This window comes from Terrapene carolina, unplaced genomic scaffold (assembly GCF_002925995.2).
Source record: "Terrapene carolina triunguis isolate 2854851 unplaced genomic scaffold, T_m_triunguis-2.0 Scaffold193, whole genome shotgun sequence".
NCBI lineage: Eukaryota > Metazoa > Chordata > Testudines > Emydidae > Terrapene > Terrapene triunguis.
This window is the reverse complement of record NW_020664544.1, coordinates 4231399-4252647: the sequence shown is the minus strand read 5'-3', so window position 1 is coordinate 4252647 and position 21249 is coordinate 4231399. Positions and strand designations below refer to the sequence as shown.

At 52.7% G+C, this 21249-nt stretch overlaps 1 protein-coding gene across 4 annotated transcripts in view; it reads left to right on the top strand.

The window, feature by feature from the left end:
* Positions 1-21249, top strand: part of MLLT6 (MLLT6, PHD finger containing) — a 65364-nt gene that overhangs the window by 30545 nt on the left and 13570 nt on the right. For all 4 annotated transcript variants that reach the window (XM_026654726.2, XM_026654728.2, XM_026654725.2 and 1 more), the window contains exons 8-11: positions 3401-3499; positions 15152-15326; positions 16642-17229; positions 20750-20934. In XM_026654726.2, coding sequence (XP_026510511.1) covers positions 3401-3499; positions 15152-15326; positions 16642-17229; positions 20750-20934 — 1047 coding nt within the window. The remainder of the gene's footprint in view (positions 1-3400; positions 3500-15151; positions 15327-16641; positions 17230-20749; positions 20935-21249) is intronic.

Sequence of the window (21249 nt, the reverse complement as noted above, 5' to 3'; positions counted from 1 at the left end):
CGGCGGGGCGGCGCTTTTTTTGCTGCTTGGGGCAGCAAAAAAGTTAGAGCCGGCCCTGCCAAAAATCAAGGCGTTTTGGTGCTATCTCTGTGTATATACTGCAGTATTATGTACATTACTCATTACAGTAGTATATACAGTAATGAGTAATCTCTTTGTAACATTCGCTAGTGCACTTTACCATAGTATTCTTTCAAACAACACTATGTTAAAGTGCACTAGGGAATCTTTAGTGCACACCGGCAAGGTCTACACACAGACCAATTAATCTGCCACAAATTAGTGCGCTTTAGAAATAACACCCCCACAGTCTTCGTTAATGCTCTATGTAGACAAGCCCTCAGAGACAAGTAACCACTTCCAGTGTTTTTGCAATGTTTGTTGGATAACCACCAAATTCTTTTTTATTTTTTGAATCAGGGGTGTTTTATCAGTGTTTATCGCTTAAGGCCAAAAGTCAAAAGCCCTAATTATATTAGAATCATACATTTAAAAAAATTCAAAACAAAACGTTGTTTCATAATACAGAAATGAAGCATTTTGTTTGGAAGATGTCAAAACAAGACGTTTTTGACATTATCAGAACTTTTCCCCCCCAGTGTATTTGCAAAATGAAATTCTAGCAAAGCTGACCTGATTTGCAAAGCATTTCAATTTGGACTGAACTGCATAATCCCAAACTATAGTTCCATCTAAATTTTTCCAATCAGCTCAATTTATTATGAACCATTATCGTTCGATAAGAGGATATTGTCTCCAAATCTGTTATAAATCTGGGCTCCTGGAATCACAGGGCCTAAGTGTCCCCTGCCTTGTGTCTGTCTGTCTATCTGCTTTAGGGTTTTATACAGCCACCCATCACTGTGGGATATGAGCACCTGCAGTGTAAAATCATTAGCAACAGTGAAGTCCCTAATGGACTTTATGAAGTATCTGTCATGTCTCCCTTTTTGAGGTAAAAACTGCTTGGGGTAGGGTTTGTTGAGGAGTCTCATTTATTTGTTTCATGGTGGGTTTTGGGGGGAAGGTGTTGGATAGAAGAGATTCCTGAGGTTATGTCATTCATGCTAGAGTGGAAGGCTTTTTCAAAGAGGAAGGTATTGTAGAGTTTCCTAAAGAGAGTCAGGGCTTGTCTACATGGTATGGTAATGCACTCTATGGGGGCGGGTGATTTCTAAACCACACTAACGTGTTACACATTATTCAGTCCGTGTAGACCCTGCTGGTGCACTTTAATGTACCACTGTTTGCAACTGTACTACAGTAAAGCGCACTAGGGAACCTTTAGTGCACACCAGTAGGGTCTACACGGACCAATTAGTGCACAACACCTTAGTGTGATTTAGAAATCACACCCCCATACAGCGCATTACCCTACCGTGGAGACATACCCCTAGACACTGGATTTGCCTAATCTCCCCTGGAAGTGCTTTCTACAGCAGGGACTTTGCATCCTCCTTTGTACCTGTGCAACACAGGTGTAAACCGGTGCCTGCCCCTGGTGTGAGCAAGTGGAGAACTCTGATATGCTGGTGTTTTATAGCCGCCTTGCGCAGGTGTGCGTGGCTGTCTGAGTGGAGAATCAGGCCCATTCTGTTTGGAATCTTTTATAATCAGGATTGGAGGGTGGCTGTTTTGTTAAACCCCCTGCTAGTGCAAACAAATCAGGTTGATGAAAAATGACTGAGAAATAACCATCATCACTGTGTGTCGAAATGCAGAGTAAAAAAAATCAGATGCTCTCACGCCTACCTACAGAAGGCCAGTTCATGGCAAAACCGCTGTGAAGTCAATGGTACTGTCTCAAGTTGATAGAGAGAGGCAGCATGTTTAGTGTATGAGGCACTGACGTGGGGTTAGGAGACCTGGGTCCTAGTCCTGGTTTTGCCACTGACCTGCTGTGGAACCTTGAGCTAGTCACTACCCTGCTCTATGCCTCAGTTTCCCTCCCACCCTTTGTCTGCCTTGGCTGTAAGCTCTCTGGGGCAGAGACTGTTTCTTACTATGTGTATGTACAGCACCTTGCACAGTAGGGCCTTGATCTCAGTTGGGGTCACTAAGCATTACCCGAATACATAGTAATGCTAATAAAGAGGTGGTGTCCCCTTGTACAGGCTCAACAGGGACGCTCAGTTGGTCTTCTCTGTATAGCCCTTGTTATTTTCTCTTGCCAGGATCAGTGCCTAAGAAGAGACTTCCTATGGAAGTCTGTGGTAGCCGCAAGGTCTCAGCACCTCTCGGGCCATAATCCTTGCTTGGTTTGCAGCCTGTACAATCCCACTGACTTCACTGGGGCTTTAGGGGATGGAAACCAGGATGGATTTTGCCCTAAATATTCCAGCTGTCATTGATAGAGGGGCCCAAACCAACCCCGCACTGCCTCCCAAGTAGACTGGGGGGAATATTAGAACATAGGAACGGCCATACTGGGTGAGACCAAAGGTCCATCTAGCCCAGTTTTTGTCCTGTCTTCCAACAGTGGCCAATGCCAGGTGCTTCAAAAGGAATGATCAAAACAGGACAGTTATCAAGCGCTCCATCCCCTGTTGTCCACTCCCAGCATCTGGCTGTCAGGCTTAGGGATGCCCGGAGCATGGGGTTGTGTCCCTGCCCACCTCGGCTAATAGCCACTGGTGGACCTATCCTCCATGAACTGACCTAATTCTTTTCTGAACCCAGTTATACTTTTGGCCTTCACAACATCCCCTGGCAAGGAGTTCCACGGGCAGTCTGTGCGTTGCATGAAGAAGCACTTTCTGTTGTTCGTTTTAAACCTGCTGCCTCTTAATTTCACTGGGTGGCCCCGATTCATGTGTTAGGTGAATGGGTAAATAACACTTCCTGATTTGCTTTCTCCACCCCAGTCATGATTTTATAGACCTCTATCATATCCCCCCTTTGTCATCACTGAGCTTTGCCACCTGGGTCACCCCCTTGGCCTGCTGATCTCGTTAACCATGTGTCCCCGTACAGAGAACAGTTTGATGGACTGTCCCACCAACTGCAGTGCTGTGGGAGTCTGAGACCTCTGAGGAGGGGAGAGGGCTGAAGCAATGGGGCACAGAGCCCCTGTGGGAGAAGAGGAGGAGGGCTTAAGTTTCTTGAAATCAGCCAGGGCATGTTAAACCGTTCCCTGTATCATCTTACCAGAAACTGATTAGGGGGATCCTGTGGATATTCTGTATGCCAGATGTGGGCTGCAGCTGGGGGAGAGATAGTGGGAGTGGGACGCTCCCAGCAGCGGGTGTGAGGAGGCAGGGCTGGTGGGGAGAGAGGAAGATAAATGGATAGCTGTAAATCCACCCCAGCACAAACCTCCTCCTCTTTTTTTCTTTTGCAATCTCTGTTCCCACCCCAGCGGAAAACTTGTCCTTTCAACACGTTCTCATTTCCTTTGCAGAGTCGGAAGGACAAGGAAAGACCTAAACAGAAGCACAAAAAACATCCGGAGTCTCCCACCAGCCTCGCCCCGTCCTCTGTGCCCGTCCCTGCTGAGAAGGTACCAGATCCGTGAGGTGCTGTTGGGTGGGGGCTGTCTCTGCCACCTTCTTGGGGAAGTGATGGGCAAGAGAGGCTTTATCCCTTTATTTTGATTCCTGTTTTCTCACATTCTTCCTTCTTCTGCCCTTATTCGCTCCTCCCCCTACCACCACTGTGGGAATTTCACACTGCGGCTGTCTCTCGCTTTCTGTCGGCACTGAGGACCCGATCAGTGGCGGCAGGTCTTAGCCTGCTCGGCAGCAGACGTTCGGGTTTAAAGCTCCGGTACAATAGATGAAACATCCATGGGTTGCCCTCTCTGCAGCCTCCATTTCGGGGTAGGAAGGGACAACTGGAGACCAAGGTCCTGGCACTTTGCCTTTCTCTAAGCCCTTCCATCCAAGCCTCAAAGCACCCCAGTAGGGCAGACAGGTAGTTACTGTATTTCCTTAATTTCTGGGGAAACTAAGGCACAGAGGGGCTGAGTCCCTACTGCCGTAAGGCCCCTTCATGAAAGACATCACTGCTCCCTACTCTGGAGCACCCCTCCTATAGGGGCTTCCTTGGATGGTGCAGAACTGTCTACACTGGCTCTACACCAGCCCCAGTGTTGGGGGCATGCAGCGCCCCATAGGGGGCTGTTGCAGCTTAGGGTAAATTAGAACAGCCCTGAGGCTACTCTAATTTGTGCCAGGGGCCAAGCCCCAGAATAATTGGCATAGAAGTGGTAGAGCTTGGTCAGAGCAGAGTCAGGGCCAGAGAGGTGACGTGTTTTGCCCCAGCGTCACAGCAAGAACTAGAACCCAGACATCCTGCCTCCCAGAGCCTGATTCTCCTCTCACTAATGCCAAAGTAACTGGAGGTAAGGCCAGCCGGCTCAATCCAGTTACGCTGGTGGGAACAGAGCCAGGCTAGAACCCATAGAAAACACGGCCCGCCAGCCCCCCTCAGAAAGACTATTTAAAGGTGGTTGCATGGCCGTGGTTGCATGTATACCCTGCGCTAATGGCATCTACACACAAGGAACGCTCTGTGGGGAGGCCCAGGGCTGGGATAGCAGCCGGGCAGCACAGAGGCAGGCTATCAGAACTGTGTGAGAGGCCCAGAACTGGAATAGCAGGGGGTGTGTTTCAGGTCAGGATTGAAGGGAATTAGCCAAGTTGCGCATGAGGCCCAGGGCTGGAACAGCAGGGGAGATGCAGGTCAGAACTGAGTTGCAGCAGCAGAGTACAGGGGCCAGGACTGGAATAGCTGGTGGGCGCTGCCGGGCACGATCGAGGTGCCCCAGCTGAGCTGGGCATGGAATCCCGCACTCCACTTATTTGCACTCTTCCCAGCCCAGTGTTCGTGCAGTTACGCTTGCTCTTCTGAGTGGCAGATTCCCCCAGTTCGCAGAGCTGCCGGGGACTGAGGTGCTAAGAAGATTATTTCCAAGCTCATGTCGAAATTCAAAACCTGGCTCCCGACTAGCTAGAGTGCCTCTTAGACAATTGCCCACTGTCTCCTCCCAGGCCCGGCCAGACCTTTGTACGAATTGGGGGAAGGGCCTAACTCGATTTATACAGGGACCTTTGTAAGCTGAAATTCAGGTGATCCTGATTACGCTGGCCGTTGCTGAGTGACGAGGCCATAGTCTTTCCACAGGGTGTTATTATTAATCTTCATAACAATGAGTGGCATTCCCATAGTGCCTTCTGTGCACAGATCCTTTAAAGCATTGCTCCAGCTTTCTGCTACTGAAATGCACCCACTTCTGGGGTGGAATGCAGCAGGTGTTTAACAGCACGCTGCAGCATTGCACAACAATTCAGGACTGGAAGTGGAAAATCTGTTTGAAACTGCAGAGGGGTACGTGCTAGATATTGGCACCTGTGTGACGACACGGGTGCAGGTACACAGCTGGAAACTCCCCAACGGAGATACATGACACTGGGGCAAGCTCCATCTTGCACCAGTGTTGTGCATCTACATGGAGTGTGCACTGGTGTAATGCAAAAATAACACCTGTAGAGTCAGGGCTTTAGGCCATGTCTACACTCCAAACTTAGATCGGTGTAAGTTACGTCACGGTACAACCACCAAAGTTAGTATATCGCTGGTGTGCGTGCATATTTGGCTGTTGCAGCAGCACGGCACGTACACACCAGCAGTGCTGGTGTCAATGCAAAGTGCAGTACGCCATGGGTAGGAATCCCAGTGTCCCTCAGGCTGCCGTCCTGCGCAATGCCTTTTGGGAAATGTTTGCAATGTGTTGTGGGATAATAGAAATGACTCACCCAGGGATCTCTGGGAGATAGGAGCCAAGCTCCCAGCGTGCACCTTTGATTGGTGGAGATTGGTAGAATTACCCCAACTGGACTTTGTCTGGGACAAAGTTAAGTGCTCAGATCTGTGGGGGCAAGTGGCAAACTAAAAAGTATTTGTGGATGGACTAGTTGGTAGAGCTTTGTCATCACGTTTAGATTTATAGTGAGAGAGGCAGGGCAGGCTAGTGGTTAGAGCATGGGACTAAGCATCAGGAGAGTGGGGTTCTATTCCTGATGCTGACAGTGACCTTGGGCAAGTTGTTTGCCTGCTCTGTGCCTCAGTTTCCCTCACTCTTGCCTGTTTAGGTTGTAAGTCCTTTAGGGCAGGGACTTTCCCTGACGATGTGTCTATGCAGTGTCAACTCTAGCACAATGGGGCCCTGATCTCAGTTGGGCCTCTAAGCGCTACTGTGATATCAACAGTGGCATTGCCTCCCTTGAGATGCTTCGTGACCATGGCGTAGAACCAGAGGAAGAGACAGCGACCGTGCTGCACGCTTATCGTCAAACCCCAGCCAGGTCTACCCAGGGAATGGCTCTTTCCCCATGGCAGTGGAGCTCACTTCTTCCTCCTTCCCTGCAGTCCTAACTCACTCCTGCCACCTGGCAGACAAACCAGGTCTTGTAAGAGTCTCCCTGATGGGGCCGGAGCAGCCTCTGACCTAGCCGTCCTCCTGGATTCAGACTCTTATCCCTGCAGCTGGGGGTCGCTCACCACATTCCAAGCGTTCCAGTGGCTCTGGGGACACGCTGCCCGGCGCTGGAGCCCGCATCCTGGCCAGCAGCGGTGAAGAGGGCTAACTGGGGGGAGAGCAGGCTGTGGTCTAAAGCAGGAAGTAGTGTGGCTGGCTCAGCGGTAACTGAGCAGGACGTCTCAGGGCATTGGCAACGGGGAGCCCTTTGTCTCTTGGCTGCCAGTTTGAATCCAGACCAAGTTGCGAGCTGGGTGGGTTTCTTCACTGCCACAGCACATGGGCCTCTGCATGGCAGTCTCATCAGGGAAGCCAAGAGTTTGACGGGACCAGAGAGGGTTTCTTAGGGACCCTCGAAAAGCCTGCAAGGTCTGAAAGAACCAGGCTCTCCGATGATCACCTTTCTGTGTGATCCAGGGAAAGTCACTAGATTAATGGAGAACAATGTGGGCAGGAGCTGTTCTTCTAACCCTGAGCAGGCCTGAATTCAAGAGGGCCAGATGTCTGCGTCCAGGCATCTGAACCCTTCCAAAGGGCAGCAGCATCCTCCCTCTCTCCTGGCACCCTGTGCGTGGAAGGGGCACATGGGCAGCCCTTGGCATCCGACCCAGGGTAGAGGCTGCCAGCTAATCTCTTTCAGCTTGGCCAGGAGCGGGAGTTGGTAGCATGGTTGCCAAGGCAGCTGCGTCTCCAATGGGATTTGTGCTTCTGTCCCAAAATGCAGACAGGCAGGATGAAAGCTTGTCAGCGTTTTCAATGAGTGCACGAGTTGTGGGGGAGGAAAAGGGGGCGGGGAATTGTTAACTCAGGATGATATTTAGGAGCCAGCAATAAGGAATCAGCGTGAGGAGCAAACACTTTCTAACTCATAAAGCCTCCGTCTGTCTGTCCCACACCCTTTCCCAGCAGCTTTAGCCACCGGATCTCACCAGCCTGCACGGGGGGCAGGAGGAGCTGCTGGTGGGACTGGGGTAAGGAGGATGGTGGGGGTGAGTGAGAGGAGACCAAAAGCAGGTTTGACCCTCTCCTTTGCTGCCACCTCCTCCCCTGGAGAGTCAGCCCATTAGCACCCGATGCCTCTTGCAGCAGGGAGTGGAGGTGCAGGGGGGCAGCCCTGGGGAGTGGCTAGGCAATGTCGCATCTAAGTTTGGGACTCAGGAGACCCATGTTCAGTCCCTGGCTCTGCCTATGACCTTGGGCAAGTCACCTAGAGCTAGGCCCCCATTTAAATTGATCAGAGTTGGGCTCCCGACTCCTAGAGGCAGCCTGAAAATCCAGTGCCTACCTGGACTTCAGCCCAGATCCTCCGGTCAGGCTCCTGACTCCCAGTGGAAGTTAGGAGCCTAAATACCTTTAAAATTCTGACCCGGAGGGCGTGTCTACACTGCAGGTGAACTCCTTTGGCTGGACTGTGTCAGCTGGCTCAGGCTCAGGCTCTTTAATTGTGGTGTCAATGTTCGGCTTGCCAGGCTCTGGGACCCTCCCCCCTTCAGAGGGTCCCAGAGCCCGGGCTGCAGGTCTACACTGCGGTTAAACAGCGCCCACAGCCCGACTCGACTGACCCAAGCCAGCTGCGGGGGGTTAACTGCAGTGTAGACATACCCTTAGTCACCCTGTCCCTTTGCTTCCCACGCGTCAAAACAGGAGGAAGAGCTCTGGCCGACCTCGCAGTGGGGATAACTAGGATAAAGAGAGGTTTCAGAGTAGCAGCCGTGTTAGTGCTCACTAAGGAGGGCCATGTCAGTCCCATAGATAGCTGATCCCGGGTGTGTTCCTGGGATGGCGAACAGGGTGCTGAGAGAAGGTGGGTTGCTACGGGAGGGGAAATGGTGGTGGGGAGGATCCAGGCACGGGGTTGGCATGTTTGGGAGCAGGTTGGGCGGTTTGTGCGACCAGCAACTTGTCCTGCAGCACATGCCTGGCCATTTCGGTCCCAGGTATCCAAGCACGGTACACAACGGCGGCTGTGTCTCTCCTCTCCGCCTGCAAAAGCCCCTGGGGAGCCATCCTGGCCCTGCCTAGTGCACTTGCAGTAAATCTGCCGCCATTCCTGGCTGCCCCAGCTGCTTTCTCCCACCAGCTGCAGACATCCTGATCACTTGTTGACACGCAATCGCACATGCTTCGGGCTGCAACATCTGGCAGGCAAGGCCGGCTTGCTCTGGATTCTGCAATCCAAGCAAGTCATCCATGCCAAGGCCTCCCCTCACCCACCCTTCTAGGTCAGGTGCTGGGAAGGGGAGTTGGGGAGGGGGAAGCATCTGATTGGACATTTCCATCCAGGAGGCAGGGCAGCTTTCTGGTTTCCCAGGGTGGTCTGAGCCTTTCTGTACACCAGCAGGCCTGAGTCTGTCACGAGAGCTCTGGGAAATTTTGCCCCAGGCCGGTTTCATCTTGATTTGCGATCCCTGCGATTGCATGAGGGGCAGTGGGGGGAGGGGGAGAGGCTCAGGGTCCCCCCCGCTACCTCCTGGAAATCAGAGCAAGCCTTAATTAAGCACTTGGAAGCCTGCAGTAAGGATCCTCTCACCCTTCCTCGGTCTGAAGCATGGGCCGGTGGTAAAAGCACACGGCTTGAAGTCAGGAGACGTGGGTTCTTCTCTGCAACCTAGAGCAGGGTGACAAGGGGGGGGCAATTGTACCCGGAAACCGAGCTCCGGGGCCCCTCTGAAACATCCGTAATGTCTGTGTAAATAAAATGAAATGGGACGGGGGGAGGGACCCCAGCAAACGTGATGCCCAGCCTGCCGGGAGAAATTTGGGGTCCTGGTACACGTCACTTCAGGCCTGATTCTGAAGTCTATTCTTGCACCGTGCTGCACTGCAGTATCTGAGCGCCTTCCAGTCGTGCACTAAGTGGTTCTCAGCCAGGGGTCCATGAGCAGCTTTCAGGGGGTCCGCCAAGCAGGGCCAGCATTAGACTTGCTGGGGCCCAGGGCAGAAAGCCAAAGCCCCACTGCACGAGGCTGAAGCCCAGGGCCCTGAGCCCTGCCACCCGGGGCTGAAGTCGAAGCTGAGTAATGTAGCTTCGAGTGGGACCCTGTGGCATGGGGCCTGGGCAAGTGCCCTGCTTGCTAACGCCGGTTCTGGGTTTTATATGCAGAAAACCAGTTATTGGGGCCCAGGTGGGCCGTGGAGATTTTATAGCATGTTGGAGGGGCCTCAGAAAGAAAAAGGTTGAGAACCTCTGCACTAAGCAACGCGACTCTGCACCCAGAAGGCGCTTAGTTAGTATGGTGATGAGTGTGGTACAAGAACCTAGACAGGGTAGAAATAGCCAGTGGCAGTTTTGCCATGAGCATCATCAGAGCAGCCCCTGAATCTCAGTTGCTCAGTTTTCCCCTCCTGAGGACAGAGGTAACAACGCTGAGTTGACCTGTGTCCTCAGATGGCGTCCTTCATTGACGGCTGCAAGGAGCTTCGAGAGTCTCAGAGGGGAGCTGCTCCAGAAATGCAACGTATTATTATGACCTGAGGTTTTCCAAAGGAGCCTGAATGAGCTAAGTGCCCGGTGGAAGGTGAGACTAGAGCACTGAGGGACACCCCCAGCTGTTATTATTAAGCACGCACATTAGAGCTCTCCTAAGGAGAGGAGGGATGGGGCAGTGATTTGGGGATTCGTTTAGGATTTGGAAAATGGGGGGTTGATTTTGCCTGCTCTACCGCCAACTCCCTGTGTGACCCACTTAGGCCCTGATATTTAAAGACATTTAGGCCTTGCTGTGCTCAGCATTGCACTGCCTAACTGATTTAGGAGCCTAGGTTTCATTTTCCAAAGGCCCTTAGGAGCCTAAATCCTATCAACTGTCAATGGGATTCTGTCTCCTGAGTGCCCCCCTAAATCCCTTTGAAAATGCAACGTAGGCTCCTAAATCAGTGAGGTGTTGCAGAGCCTAAATACCTTTTAAAATCTGGGCCTTCAGTCTCTCTGTGCCTCCATTCTCCATCTGTAAAATGGGTAGAACAGCACGGCCCGACCTCACTGGGGCGTTGTGAGGATAAATCCATTCAAGACTGTGAGGCGCCGATGCTGTGGTGATGGAGCCATTCACGTACCTTCGGCAGAAGGCTCTCGCTGCCATGGCCAAAGCTCCATCTCTAACAGGCAACTGGTTCTTGCTGGCCCTTGGGTGGCTGCTTCCCTGCATCCCTTTGTCTGGCCTGGGTGGGGAGAAGCTGCTGCTGTCACTGGATTGTTCACTGTTCCCATCCTCCCCACACTCCCCCCCATCAGTATTAGTTTAATCCAAGGCAGGCAGTTCTGTACAAGTGTTTTTCACCCCTCCCCCTGCTTCCTTGTCAGTGGTTCCCTCTAGCTGCTCATCCCACCAATCAGAGCGCAAAGAGATGCTCTTCTGATTTCCAATAAATAAATTAATGAATGAACAGCTCGGGCGCTGCAGAGTGTCGGACGGAGGCCGGGAAACAGGTACCGCTGTGAGGGGGGTAGCGTGTGGCTCTGGGAGTGTATGTGGTGTATGGGTCTGGTCTGGTCCTTCCATCTCCCGGCTCACGGACCCTCGGAATTGGATTCCTCATAAGATTTGTGGACTCGGCTGGGCCGGGAGACCTGTCTCCCTTGTGGTTTTTTTAAACAGGCCTTTTAAAATGTAAATACCTGTGAGTTTTTGCGAGGGATCTGTCACTTTCTAAGCCCTATGGGGTGTCTCTCCACAACATGCTCCTCCTGCCACCCAACACACACACACACACACACATACAATGCATCCTATGGAGTTTGCCCCCCTTGCTCGCCTTCTCTCTCTCTCTCTCTCTCTCTCTCACACACACACACACACACACACACACACACACACACACACTCTGCATCCTATGGAGTTTGCCCCCCTTCTCCCCCTTCTGGTGAATTTAGTGCTGGGGGAAAGTTGACAGCCCTGGAGCCTGAAGGCCTCTGTGTAGCAACAGGGCAGATACAGAGCGGACAGCAACAAGGCAATCTTCCCACCCTCAAACTGTCTCAGGGCTGAGCAGGACGGACCACCTCTAGGAATGAGAGGAGATTAAAATCTCTAGGGTCTATTCAGTCTTTGTATTACGGTAGCGCCCACCGAGATCGAGGCCCCGTTGCGCTAGGTGCTGTACGTACACACTCTGTGCCCCAGAAGGCTCACAGTCTAAACGGACAAAAGGTGGGGAGGAGAAACAGAGGCACAGAGAGGGGAAGCTATTTTCCCACGGTCACCCAGCGGGGCCGGGAACAGAGCCCAGGTCTCCTGACTTCTCCTATGTGTGTGTGTGGGGGGGAGGGGGTCGGAGGGTTTATTTTGGTGATATGGACGGCTCTGATCTGGGCTGCGACCACCAGTTGGTTGCACATACGCACAGCCAGTACTGCCAGTAATCATCCAGCACCCTAGTGGGAAACCCTGGCCCCTCTGAAGTCAATGGGAGTTTTGCCATTGACTTCATAGAATATCAGGGTTGGAAGGGACCTCAGGAGGTCATCTAGTCCAACCTCCTGCTCAAAGCAGGACCAACCCCAACTAAATCATCCCAGCCAGGGCTTTGTCAAGCCTGACCTTAAACACCTCTAAGGAAGGAGATTCCACCACCTCCCTAGGTAACCCATTCCAGTGCTTCACCACCCTCCTAGTGAAAAAGTTTTTCCTAATATCCAGTACTTCCTTGTGGGCCAGGCTTTCAGTGCTGCAGGTGAACGGCTCTGTAGCCCATTGCCAGTCCCCTGAGCCAGCACGGCCCCTCTGTTAACTGTATCTATGTGTTTATTTTTAATTTTGCAACCAAGATTCGTTTACCAACGCCGATTTCACCCTGCCGTGCTGCTAATCCATGATGCTCCCCGCACTCCCTCCTTGGCCTGCTAGATTAAAAAGAAGGCTCTTTGATATGGGTTGTCTCTCTCTCTCTGCCCCTCGGTAGCCTGGCACACCTGGTGGGAGGATCAGAAGAGATGGATTTGTGAGGAAGTCTTGAGGGCTTTGCACTCATTTTGACTCCTGTTTCAAGGGGCACGTGTCAGTGTCCTGGTGGAGCTGCTTGAGACGAGAGGTGTGCTTTCCCTGTGGCGTTCGGACGGCCTCACTGCATCCCATTGCTCCCAGACTCCGCTCTCCCTCCTCCTCTCCTTCTGCCCTCAGCTCGCAGATGAGGAAGGTCGGAAAGATTTTCCTGCTCCCTCTGTGATCATAAATCAAGAGAGCTTAATCTTCAACATCCAGAAGTTAGTGATGAGAAAACACAGATTCCCCCACCCCACCCCTTTCCCAATTTCCACCACTCCCTTCCTCCTGTCTTTCATATTCCCAGCACATCTGGCCCACATTAGGCTGCCAGCCATTGCATTGTGTGGAGTGATTAGACCAAGCAGAGGAAATAGGGATAGATTTTTATCTGGGCATCCATGTGTCTGCATCACAGGCCTATTTTTTACCCTTTCCAAGAGGAGGTCCTCTGGAGTCAGGGAGCGTGGAGCCAAGATCTTGCTCAAATCTGTCCCTCAGCAAGCTCTGGGGCAATACAAGGAGCTTGCAGTCGCGTCACAGGTGTTTTATTTTGGGCTGGGACTGTCACATTGCAGCGGTGGCCAGAAAAGTGACCGTGGAAGTACCATCTTGCACTTAGTGACTTTCAACGTTACTAGGCTGCGGCTGCCTTCGAACTGGCGAAGGGTTGAAAACACCACATCCTACTGTGGATGTCGTGAGAGATCCAGTTCCCGACCCACCAGACTGTCCTCCTGTTCAGCCCACTGCATTTCCTGGCCCATCCTTCCAAGCTCCCAGATTCCCTAGCATCTGTCTGTTTCATTCCACCTGGATGGACACCTCAGGTTCTCTCTCTCTGTTTCTCTGGGGTTTTCTCTAGCATCGATCACTGCAGCATAGAAAGCTGCCCTGCCAGTTTAGCTTTGCAAAAGTATTCTCCACTGTAGACAATCGGAAGGCTCCAGGTGATCTTCTAGGTTAGCCAGCCTGGGGCTCCTGGGCAGAACAGACATTGGCGCAGAATGGTAGCAACAAAATGCAATGGAGGCATGAAGGGAGCTGCATTAATAGATGCTTGGTGGATGAGCAGCGTGGGGCTAGATATGCAGCGGTATCACGTCACCGAGCAGGGACTTGATAGTCGCATCCTGTGTAGGCTTGGCTTCATGTGGAATATTGCATTCAGTTCTGGGCACCTAGCTAGCAAGAACGATATGGCTACCAGCTCAGAGAAGAGTGTGGGAAAAGACTAAGGGACTGGGGAGACTGAAAGGGCTGACGGGCTGATTTTGAGATGTGCCCGGATCCTGTGGACTCCAGCTGGAGTTGGGGCCTGCTCGGCATTTTTGAAAATTAAAGCCCTGAGCCTGGAATATTCAAAGGTGCATAAAGAAGTTAGATGACCAAATCCCGTTGGATTTCAATAGGTCCCTTTGAAGTATCCCAGCCTAAATGCACATGGCTTGGCTAAGTGAGACCGCAAGTCTCCCAACATCTGAAGGGAAGAAGAAGCTATTTAGATGACAAGGAAGCAAAGCTAGGACTAATGGGATGTTCCCTTTTCTTAATATCGAACTTCCCGACAGCAAGGACTGTGAAACTGTGGAAGAGTCTGTCAAGGACAGTGGTGGGCAGTCCGATCCATGAGAATTTTTAATAGCAGCTTGGACAAAGCATTCAAAAGCATGCAATAGGGTACAGCCTTGCATTGGCTCCGCCAGAGAAAGGGTAAAATGCCCCAGTAGGTCCTTTCCATCTCTCACGTCTGTGGCTCTGAGTGCTGTCAGCCCCACAAATTGCAAATCAGCACGAGATAATTATCGCCCCAGAGGTTCTTATTGTGCTCATAATTGCTGTTCTGGCCGGGGCATGTCGAGACAGCGCTGCTGAGCTCTGAGCCGTGGCTATAACTGGGATTGACGCAAAAGGCCTCGGGATGTTCTGAGCCTCTTGGAGTTGTTACCAGTGGAATAGATCCCTTTGGCTCCGGAAGATGCCCTGGCACCATTTACACACCAGCGTGGGTTTTGTAAGTCGAAAGGAGCCTTGCCAATTTTAAGGGAGTCCAGCGAAGAGCAGGCAGGTATTGTCTCATTGCTCCCTTATGCTCCCCCATCTGGCTGTGTCCATCTCTCTCTTCTCCCTTGGATTGGGGCAGGAACTATCGTTTTGTTCTGTGTTTGTACAGCCCCGAGCACAATGGGGTGCTGGTCCATGACAAGGATAAAAACGAATACTTATCAATAATAAAATGTTAATATTATTATATTACTAATAACAATCACTTACGCCACCTTACACATCACCTCTAAATTTGGCCCACAGAATGTGACCTGGAGGAAGTCACACAAGCCCAGATTTTCAAATGATCCCTAGCTTTGCCTGCCCGCCAGTTTGGGGGCAGTGCCTGGTTTTCAGTGGGGGTTGTGCACCCACAAGCCCAGCTGAAGTCGGGAGGAGCTGCAAATATCCAGCGCCTCTGAAAATCAGGTCCTAGGACTCTCAAATCAAGTGCCCCCAAAATAGCTGACGTGAGAATATTGCTCTTCTCCCCAGTGTTGAGTGGGGTGAAAGAATTGGTTATGAGCTATGCTTGGCCTATCCCTTTATTGGAATAAATTACATAACATGGAAAATCAGTGAAGACAGAGCTAGCTGCGTGCACATCTGGACTGACTCTTGGCCCCTGTGTCTGTCTGCTTTCCAGGGTTCCACCGGGCACCATGAAGGTAGCAAAGAGACCTCGGAGGTCGGCAGGTCAGAGGTGAAAGGCAAGAAGTCCTCGAGCCATGGCACCAGCCACAAGGGGAAAAAGACGGGAAGTGGGAAAAGCTCCACCAGCTTCACCTCAGCTCCCTCCAGCAGCACTTTCCAGCCTGCAGGTAAGGGTGTGTGTGGGTAAAGTTGGCAAGGAGGGAGGAGAGCAGAGACTGAGTGAGGAGAGAGAGAAGATCAAGCATCAGGCTGGCAAAAGGAGCAAGGGATCGCTCACAAGGCAAAGCAGGAGGGAACTGTGTAAGTCCAGCACATAAAGTGTGGAGAGCAGATACACTCATAGAGTTCATGGTCCTTCAGTTACCAGAGTGGATCAGGTTATAAAGAGTTAAAAGCAATAGAGAGTCCAACTCAACCCTAGTGCAGCTCCACTGCTTCAGGGGAGCAGTTTGTCCCTCTGGAGTTTCTTTTCTTGGGCTAAATGAAATGAACAGCAGTGGGGTGGGGGTGGAGGGGAATCGAGGCCTCGTTATTAAATTCACAGACATTTATTCCTGTTGCTGTCTGAATACAAACTGAGAACCCCTATCCATACAGGCTTAGGCTCCCCAACACAAGTTAAAATACCACCTCAGCCAGAAAACTCAGGGAGTGTGATCTAGCCAGGAGCTAAGAAGGAGTCAGGACACCTGAGCTCTATTCTTGGCTTTGCCCAAGGTGACCTTGAGCCAGTTGCTCCCCCTCCCCCTGCACCTCAGTTTCCCCCCCATCTAAAATTATCCTGAGCCACCTTCTGGGGGAGTTAGAAAACTTCATTAATTACTGATTCTAAAAGCCCTTGAGGTCCCACCAGAGTTTTACTATTATTAATTCCATGTGGGGAGGGAATAATCAGGTCCAGATGTGGACTGGAGTTGCCCTCTTGAATGAGCCTGTCTTCACTACAAGGAAAGGAAGGTCCATCTGTCAGAATAAAGAGAGGAGGAAAAGGAAAATGCACAGAGGAGGCCTTTGTAGCACCTGCCCTTTCCCCCTTGATTTAGTGGTGTCCCCTCCTTAACTTTGAGGTGGGCCTGAACCAAAACCCGGCATCCAAACACCCCTAAGCCTTGGATCTGGATCTGAGCTCAGGAGCTCTGACCTCACCAGAACCATTGTAATAAGCATACCTTCCTCTAGCGCCTTTCATCCCATGGGATCCCAAACTAGGCTGGAGGGGCGGTCGCCTCCCCACAGACAGTGCCCTGCATGACGGGGGGAGGAATTGGGGACAAACTCCTTACTCTTACAGAAGAATGTAGTGGGATCTTTACTGTTGTAATGAGCCTGCTAGCACACATCTCTGCTGGAGAGGACTGCTGCACTGTGTGTCCTATACCCTATACTGCTGATGGCGATCCTCCTTTAGCTCAGGCATCCGGGCTTTTGCAGCGGGAGGATTTGAGTTCTGAATTGCTGCCCGTTCCTCTTTGCTCTCCCTAGGCACCTCATGCAGCTCCCTGCAGGGCTCCCAGGATTTTGTGACATTCCCCAAGCTCGAGCAGGAAGAAGAGAAGTACCGGAAGCCCGTCTCCTCCTCCTCCTCCTCTTCCCACTGCTCCCCGCTGTACGAAGGGCAGAAAGGGGACGTCTTCGAGCAGAAGGTCATATTCTCGGGCTTCGGCTCTATCATGCGCTTCTCCACCTCGGCGGTGAGCCAGCAGCGGGGCCGCGTTGCCTCCCCCGTGGACTACAAGGCCTCGAACCCAGTCAGCGGCCCCTCGGGGGGAGGCGGTGGCACCGGCGGCGGCAGCCACAAGCGCATGCCCTCCCTCAGCATCGAGGACGGGGAGGTGCTGAAGGAGAAGAAGCACAAAGGCAGCAAGAAAAGCAAGCACGGGCCTGGCAGGCCGAAGGGAGGCAAGAACAAGGAGATGCTGGGCACCCAGCTGGCTGGGTCCACGTCTACCTCCTCCTCACCCTTCTCCGCGGGCTCCCTCGTCAGCTCCAGCATCGGCAACTCATCCCGGTCCTTCAGCCACACCGGGACCCTGCCCAGCCTCAGCCTGGAGTCCCCCCTGCTGGGCTCAGGTATGTTCCCCTCAGCACCCGTCCCGGGGCACATGGCTCCCTTCAACCTACTTTTCCACTGTACAACCGGCATGAGGCCCTCCTCCCAGGGCCCTCAAAGGCATTTCGGTACCTGGCCCCCATTGAAATCAGTCAGGCCCCTAAATATCTTTTGAGGATCTAGGCGTTGGCTGCTGGTGAACAGAGGAGTCCAGCTTCAGGTTCTTCTCCTCTCAGGGGGCTCTGGTGTGACTCCATTCCAGATGTCCATAAAAATCCAGTTCAAGTTCTCCTTCTTTCCAGCCCCCCCTGCTCCACCCAGGCCTGTGCCCCAAATGACCATAGAAATCCAGTTCATGTTTTTTTTCTCCTTTCTGAGGTGGGGTTCAGAATCCCTCCCAGGTGAGCACAGGATTCAATCCAATGTCAGGTTCATCTCCAGTCAGGAGCACTGTCCTGCATCCATTCCAGAAGGCCCTAGAAATCCAGTTCAGGTTTTCCTCCCCCCCCGCTACTTTCCATCCAAGCCTGTGACCTGGTATCCGTTCCAGGTGAGCAGGAGGATCCAGGCCAAGTTTTCCTCCTGCAAATCCAACCCAATGGGCATGTCACAGCCACCTTTGCACAGGTGCCATCAGATTTAACCAGACTGGAGCTTATAAACAAAGGGGAGTGCGGATCAGGAAGGGACGGGATGGTCACCATCAAAACCAGACCTAGCTGAGATCTGGGCCCCAGACTGAGGATCGATAAACAGATCTTACATTGTCCCCCTTTCTAGAGCAAAGCCACTTTTTAAACTAGCAAATGCCTGTTCTGCTTAGGCCCGGGGTGAGTGAGTGCTAGACAGTGAGGCCTGGTTTAACACAGTTAGGGGGGTGAATTTTTTTTAATTGACCCAGGGCTGGTGTACACTAGACCGACCCCGCTATGTCGCTCCGGAATGTGAAAAACCCGCACCCCGTGAGTGGGGTAGGTACACAGACCAAAGTCCCATGTAGACAGCGCTAGGTTGACGGGAGAATTCTTCCATTGACCTAGCTACCGCCCCTCGGGGCGATGGATTTACTACAGCCTCCCGTCGCTGTAGTAAGTACACCTCTACCCCGATATAACACGACCCGATATAACACGAATTCGGATAGAACGCGGTAAAGCAGCGCTCCGGGGGGGGGCGGGGCTGCGCACTCCGGGGGATCAAAGCAAGTTCGATATAACGCGGTTTCACCTATAACACGGTAAGATTTTTTGGCTCCCGAGGACAGCGTTATATCGGGGTAGTGGTGTATCTACACTGAAGCGCTACAGCGGCCTGGATGTAGTTATACTGATATAAAGGTTTGACTTATACGCCTTCCCTTATGGGAATACTGGCCAGCGGCGGCTTGCCTGCGGGAGGTCCGCCAGTCCCGCGGATTCGGCGGCAATTCGACGGCGGGTATGCCGAAGCCGCGGGACCGGCGGACCTCCCGCAGGCATGCCGCCGAATACGCGGGACTGGGGACCTCCCGCAGGCAGGCTGCCAAAGGCAGCCTGCCTGCCGTGCTTGGGGCGGCAAAAAAGCTAGAGCCGCCCCGATACTGGCATAAACACGCCTAACTAGTATAACCTGGCTAATCTGTCCTCTCACTAACCGACATGACTAACCAGTCCCACTGAGCCCACACTAGGGGTAGACCGGTGTAGTTAAAAAGGTGTAACTTTTATGTGTAGACAAAACTGGAGTCGCCTTGCCCAGCCCTACAACCCTCCTTGGCAGAATGGAGGGCAGCGGCGCCGAGCTGTGGCAGGAAAGTGTTAAGGCGAGGGAGCAGGAGGAGGGGCCTGGCGCTTAAGCCTACTTCTGAGGCTTGACACTTCTGGCAGCAGTCAGTCTATTGTGGGTTGTTTGCAGATGCTCCTATTTAGGTCAAATTAGATTGGGGGGGGGGGATTTTTTGCATGTGCCTGGGAGCAGTGGCCCAGTCTGTCTGGGCTGCCTGAGGGAGTTTGTGGTGGGGAGGTGAATTGGGGCTGTAGTCTGGGGAGGAGCTCTCAGGAATTGATGCAACCTCCATAGTCATAACCTTGGGCGATATTTCTCCTCCTCCCCTATCCCCGGGGAACAACAAAGAGATGGTTCAGAGCTGGGGGATGGCTGTCAGGCTCCCTTCTCCCATTCGCTCATTCCCCGACCGCCTTCTCCTCCTCCTGGAAGAGGATGTTGGCAGGGGCTCTGCAGGATCCGAGCCCTGGGGGCCACTGGCTGCCGCAGAGGGAACCCCTCCCTTGACAATCATTTCCTCACCTTTCTACCTCATTTATCCAGCCTCACCGCACCTTGCTGTCTGGGCGTCAGCCGTGGCGCACGTTGGCTTTTCTCCATGGGAGCGTGGTCGCATGTCGAGAGTAGGAGACAGGGAGTCTGGGCTCCTGGGTTCTAGTCGCCATTCTGGGCCTTCGTGCCTCGGTTTCTGTGTCTGTAGAATGGGAGCATCATGAGGCTGCAAAAGACTTTGACATCCTCAGGTGGAAGGACTGAGCTCCATCGCTATTCACTCTGTGTGCCAGGGCTGAAGGGGCACCTGTGCTCATGGCAATCTGGGGCCGGAGATGCCAAGCCTGGCCGTATATGACCATGAGCCGGAAGGTCTCCCCTCCCTTCCATTCTAGAGTCTAAGAGAGTAAACGAGGTGCTCAGTGCGCCTGGTCTCAGGGGGCACTCTTGGGCCTCAATTTTCGAGTGTCTACTCTTTACTGGGTGCCTTAGGTTTTGGGGAGCCCAGCTGGAGACACCTCAGGCCTGGTTTTCAGGGGGCGTTGCACCCCCAGAGTTCCAGATGAATCGACAAGTGCTGAGGGTGTTTGACCCCTCTGAAAAATCATACCCCGGGGGGGACCCCAAAATGGAGGCACCCAAAATCAGTGGATACACAAACACTTTAGGCCCCAAATGAAAAAGGGGTTCCAAGTCCCTGGATAGGGCTGTTTGGCTTATCCCCCACTTGATTTGGGGCCGGGAGGATTCTAATCTAAGCTGCCTGCAATAACCTTTCCTCAGGCGGGGCAGTCATAGATCACTGCGTTGGGAGAACTTAGTCTATTTAGCTCATCAAAAGGGAGATCAAAGGGTGACTTGATTATGGTGTATACGTTCCTTCCTAGGGAGAAATGACCGGGTATTAAAAGGAGCTTTAATCTAGGGGAGAAAGTCCGAACGAGAACAAACGGCTGGAAGTGAAAGCCAGAGAAATGGGAAGTAGAAACAAGGCGCACATTTTTCACATTATGGGTGATTGACCATCGGAACAAACGCCCAAGGGTAGTGGTGGGTTCTCCGTCTCTTGATGGCCTTCAGAGCAGGACCGGATGCCTCTCTGGAAGATGCTTTAGCCCAGCCCGGGGCTCAGTACAGGGCAAACTGGGGGAAGTTCTCTGGCCTGTGCTAGGCAGGAGGACAGATTAGATGTTTTAGTGATTTCTTCTGGCCTTAATCCCCAGGCAGCTCTGAATGCTGAGCAGGGAATACTGACTGCTCCACCCCCTTCTGTTTTCCATGCAGGGATCTACACCAGTAACAAGGACCCCATTTCCCACGGAGGCGGGGTGCTCCGGGCCGTGTGCAGCACCCCCCTCTCCTCCAGCCTCCTCGCGCACCAAGGCACCTCCTCGCTCCCACAGCTCAACCGCTCCCCTTTTGCTAGCACCATCCCGGCCTCCTCCTCTTCCGCGGTGTCCACCACCCAGGTAAGAGCATGTGACCGGGGAGGGAGGGGGGAGTTATAATACAAGAGGTGATTTGGACTGGCCCAGTAGCCTAGCAGTGCAATGCAGCCTGGGGAGGGGGGGGTTCCCCTACTTAGGAGCAGTACTGAGGAGGGACCTCTGTTGCTCCACAGCCAGATAGGCGGGAGCATGCGGGAGACCTCACTTCCTGTACCGCTGCTCCCTGAGCTCCGTTTTGCCAGCACCCACTGACTCGGGGATTCAGTTCAGTGGAGCACTGCTGGTGGCCTTCCTCCTCCTTCACAGACCACCCGGGATCAGAAGAAGGATGATCCC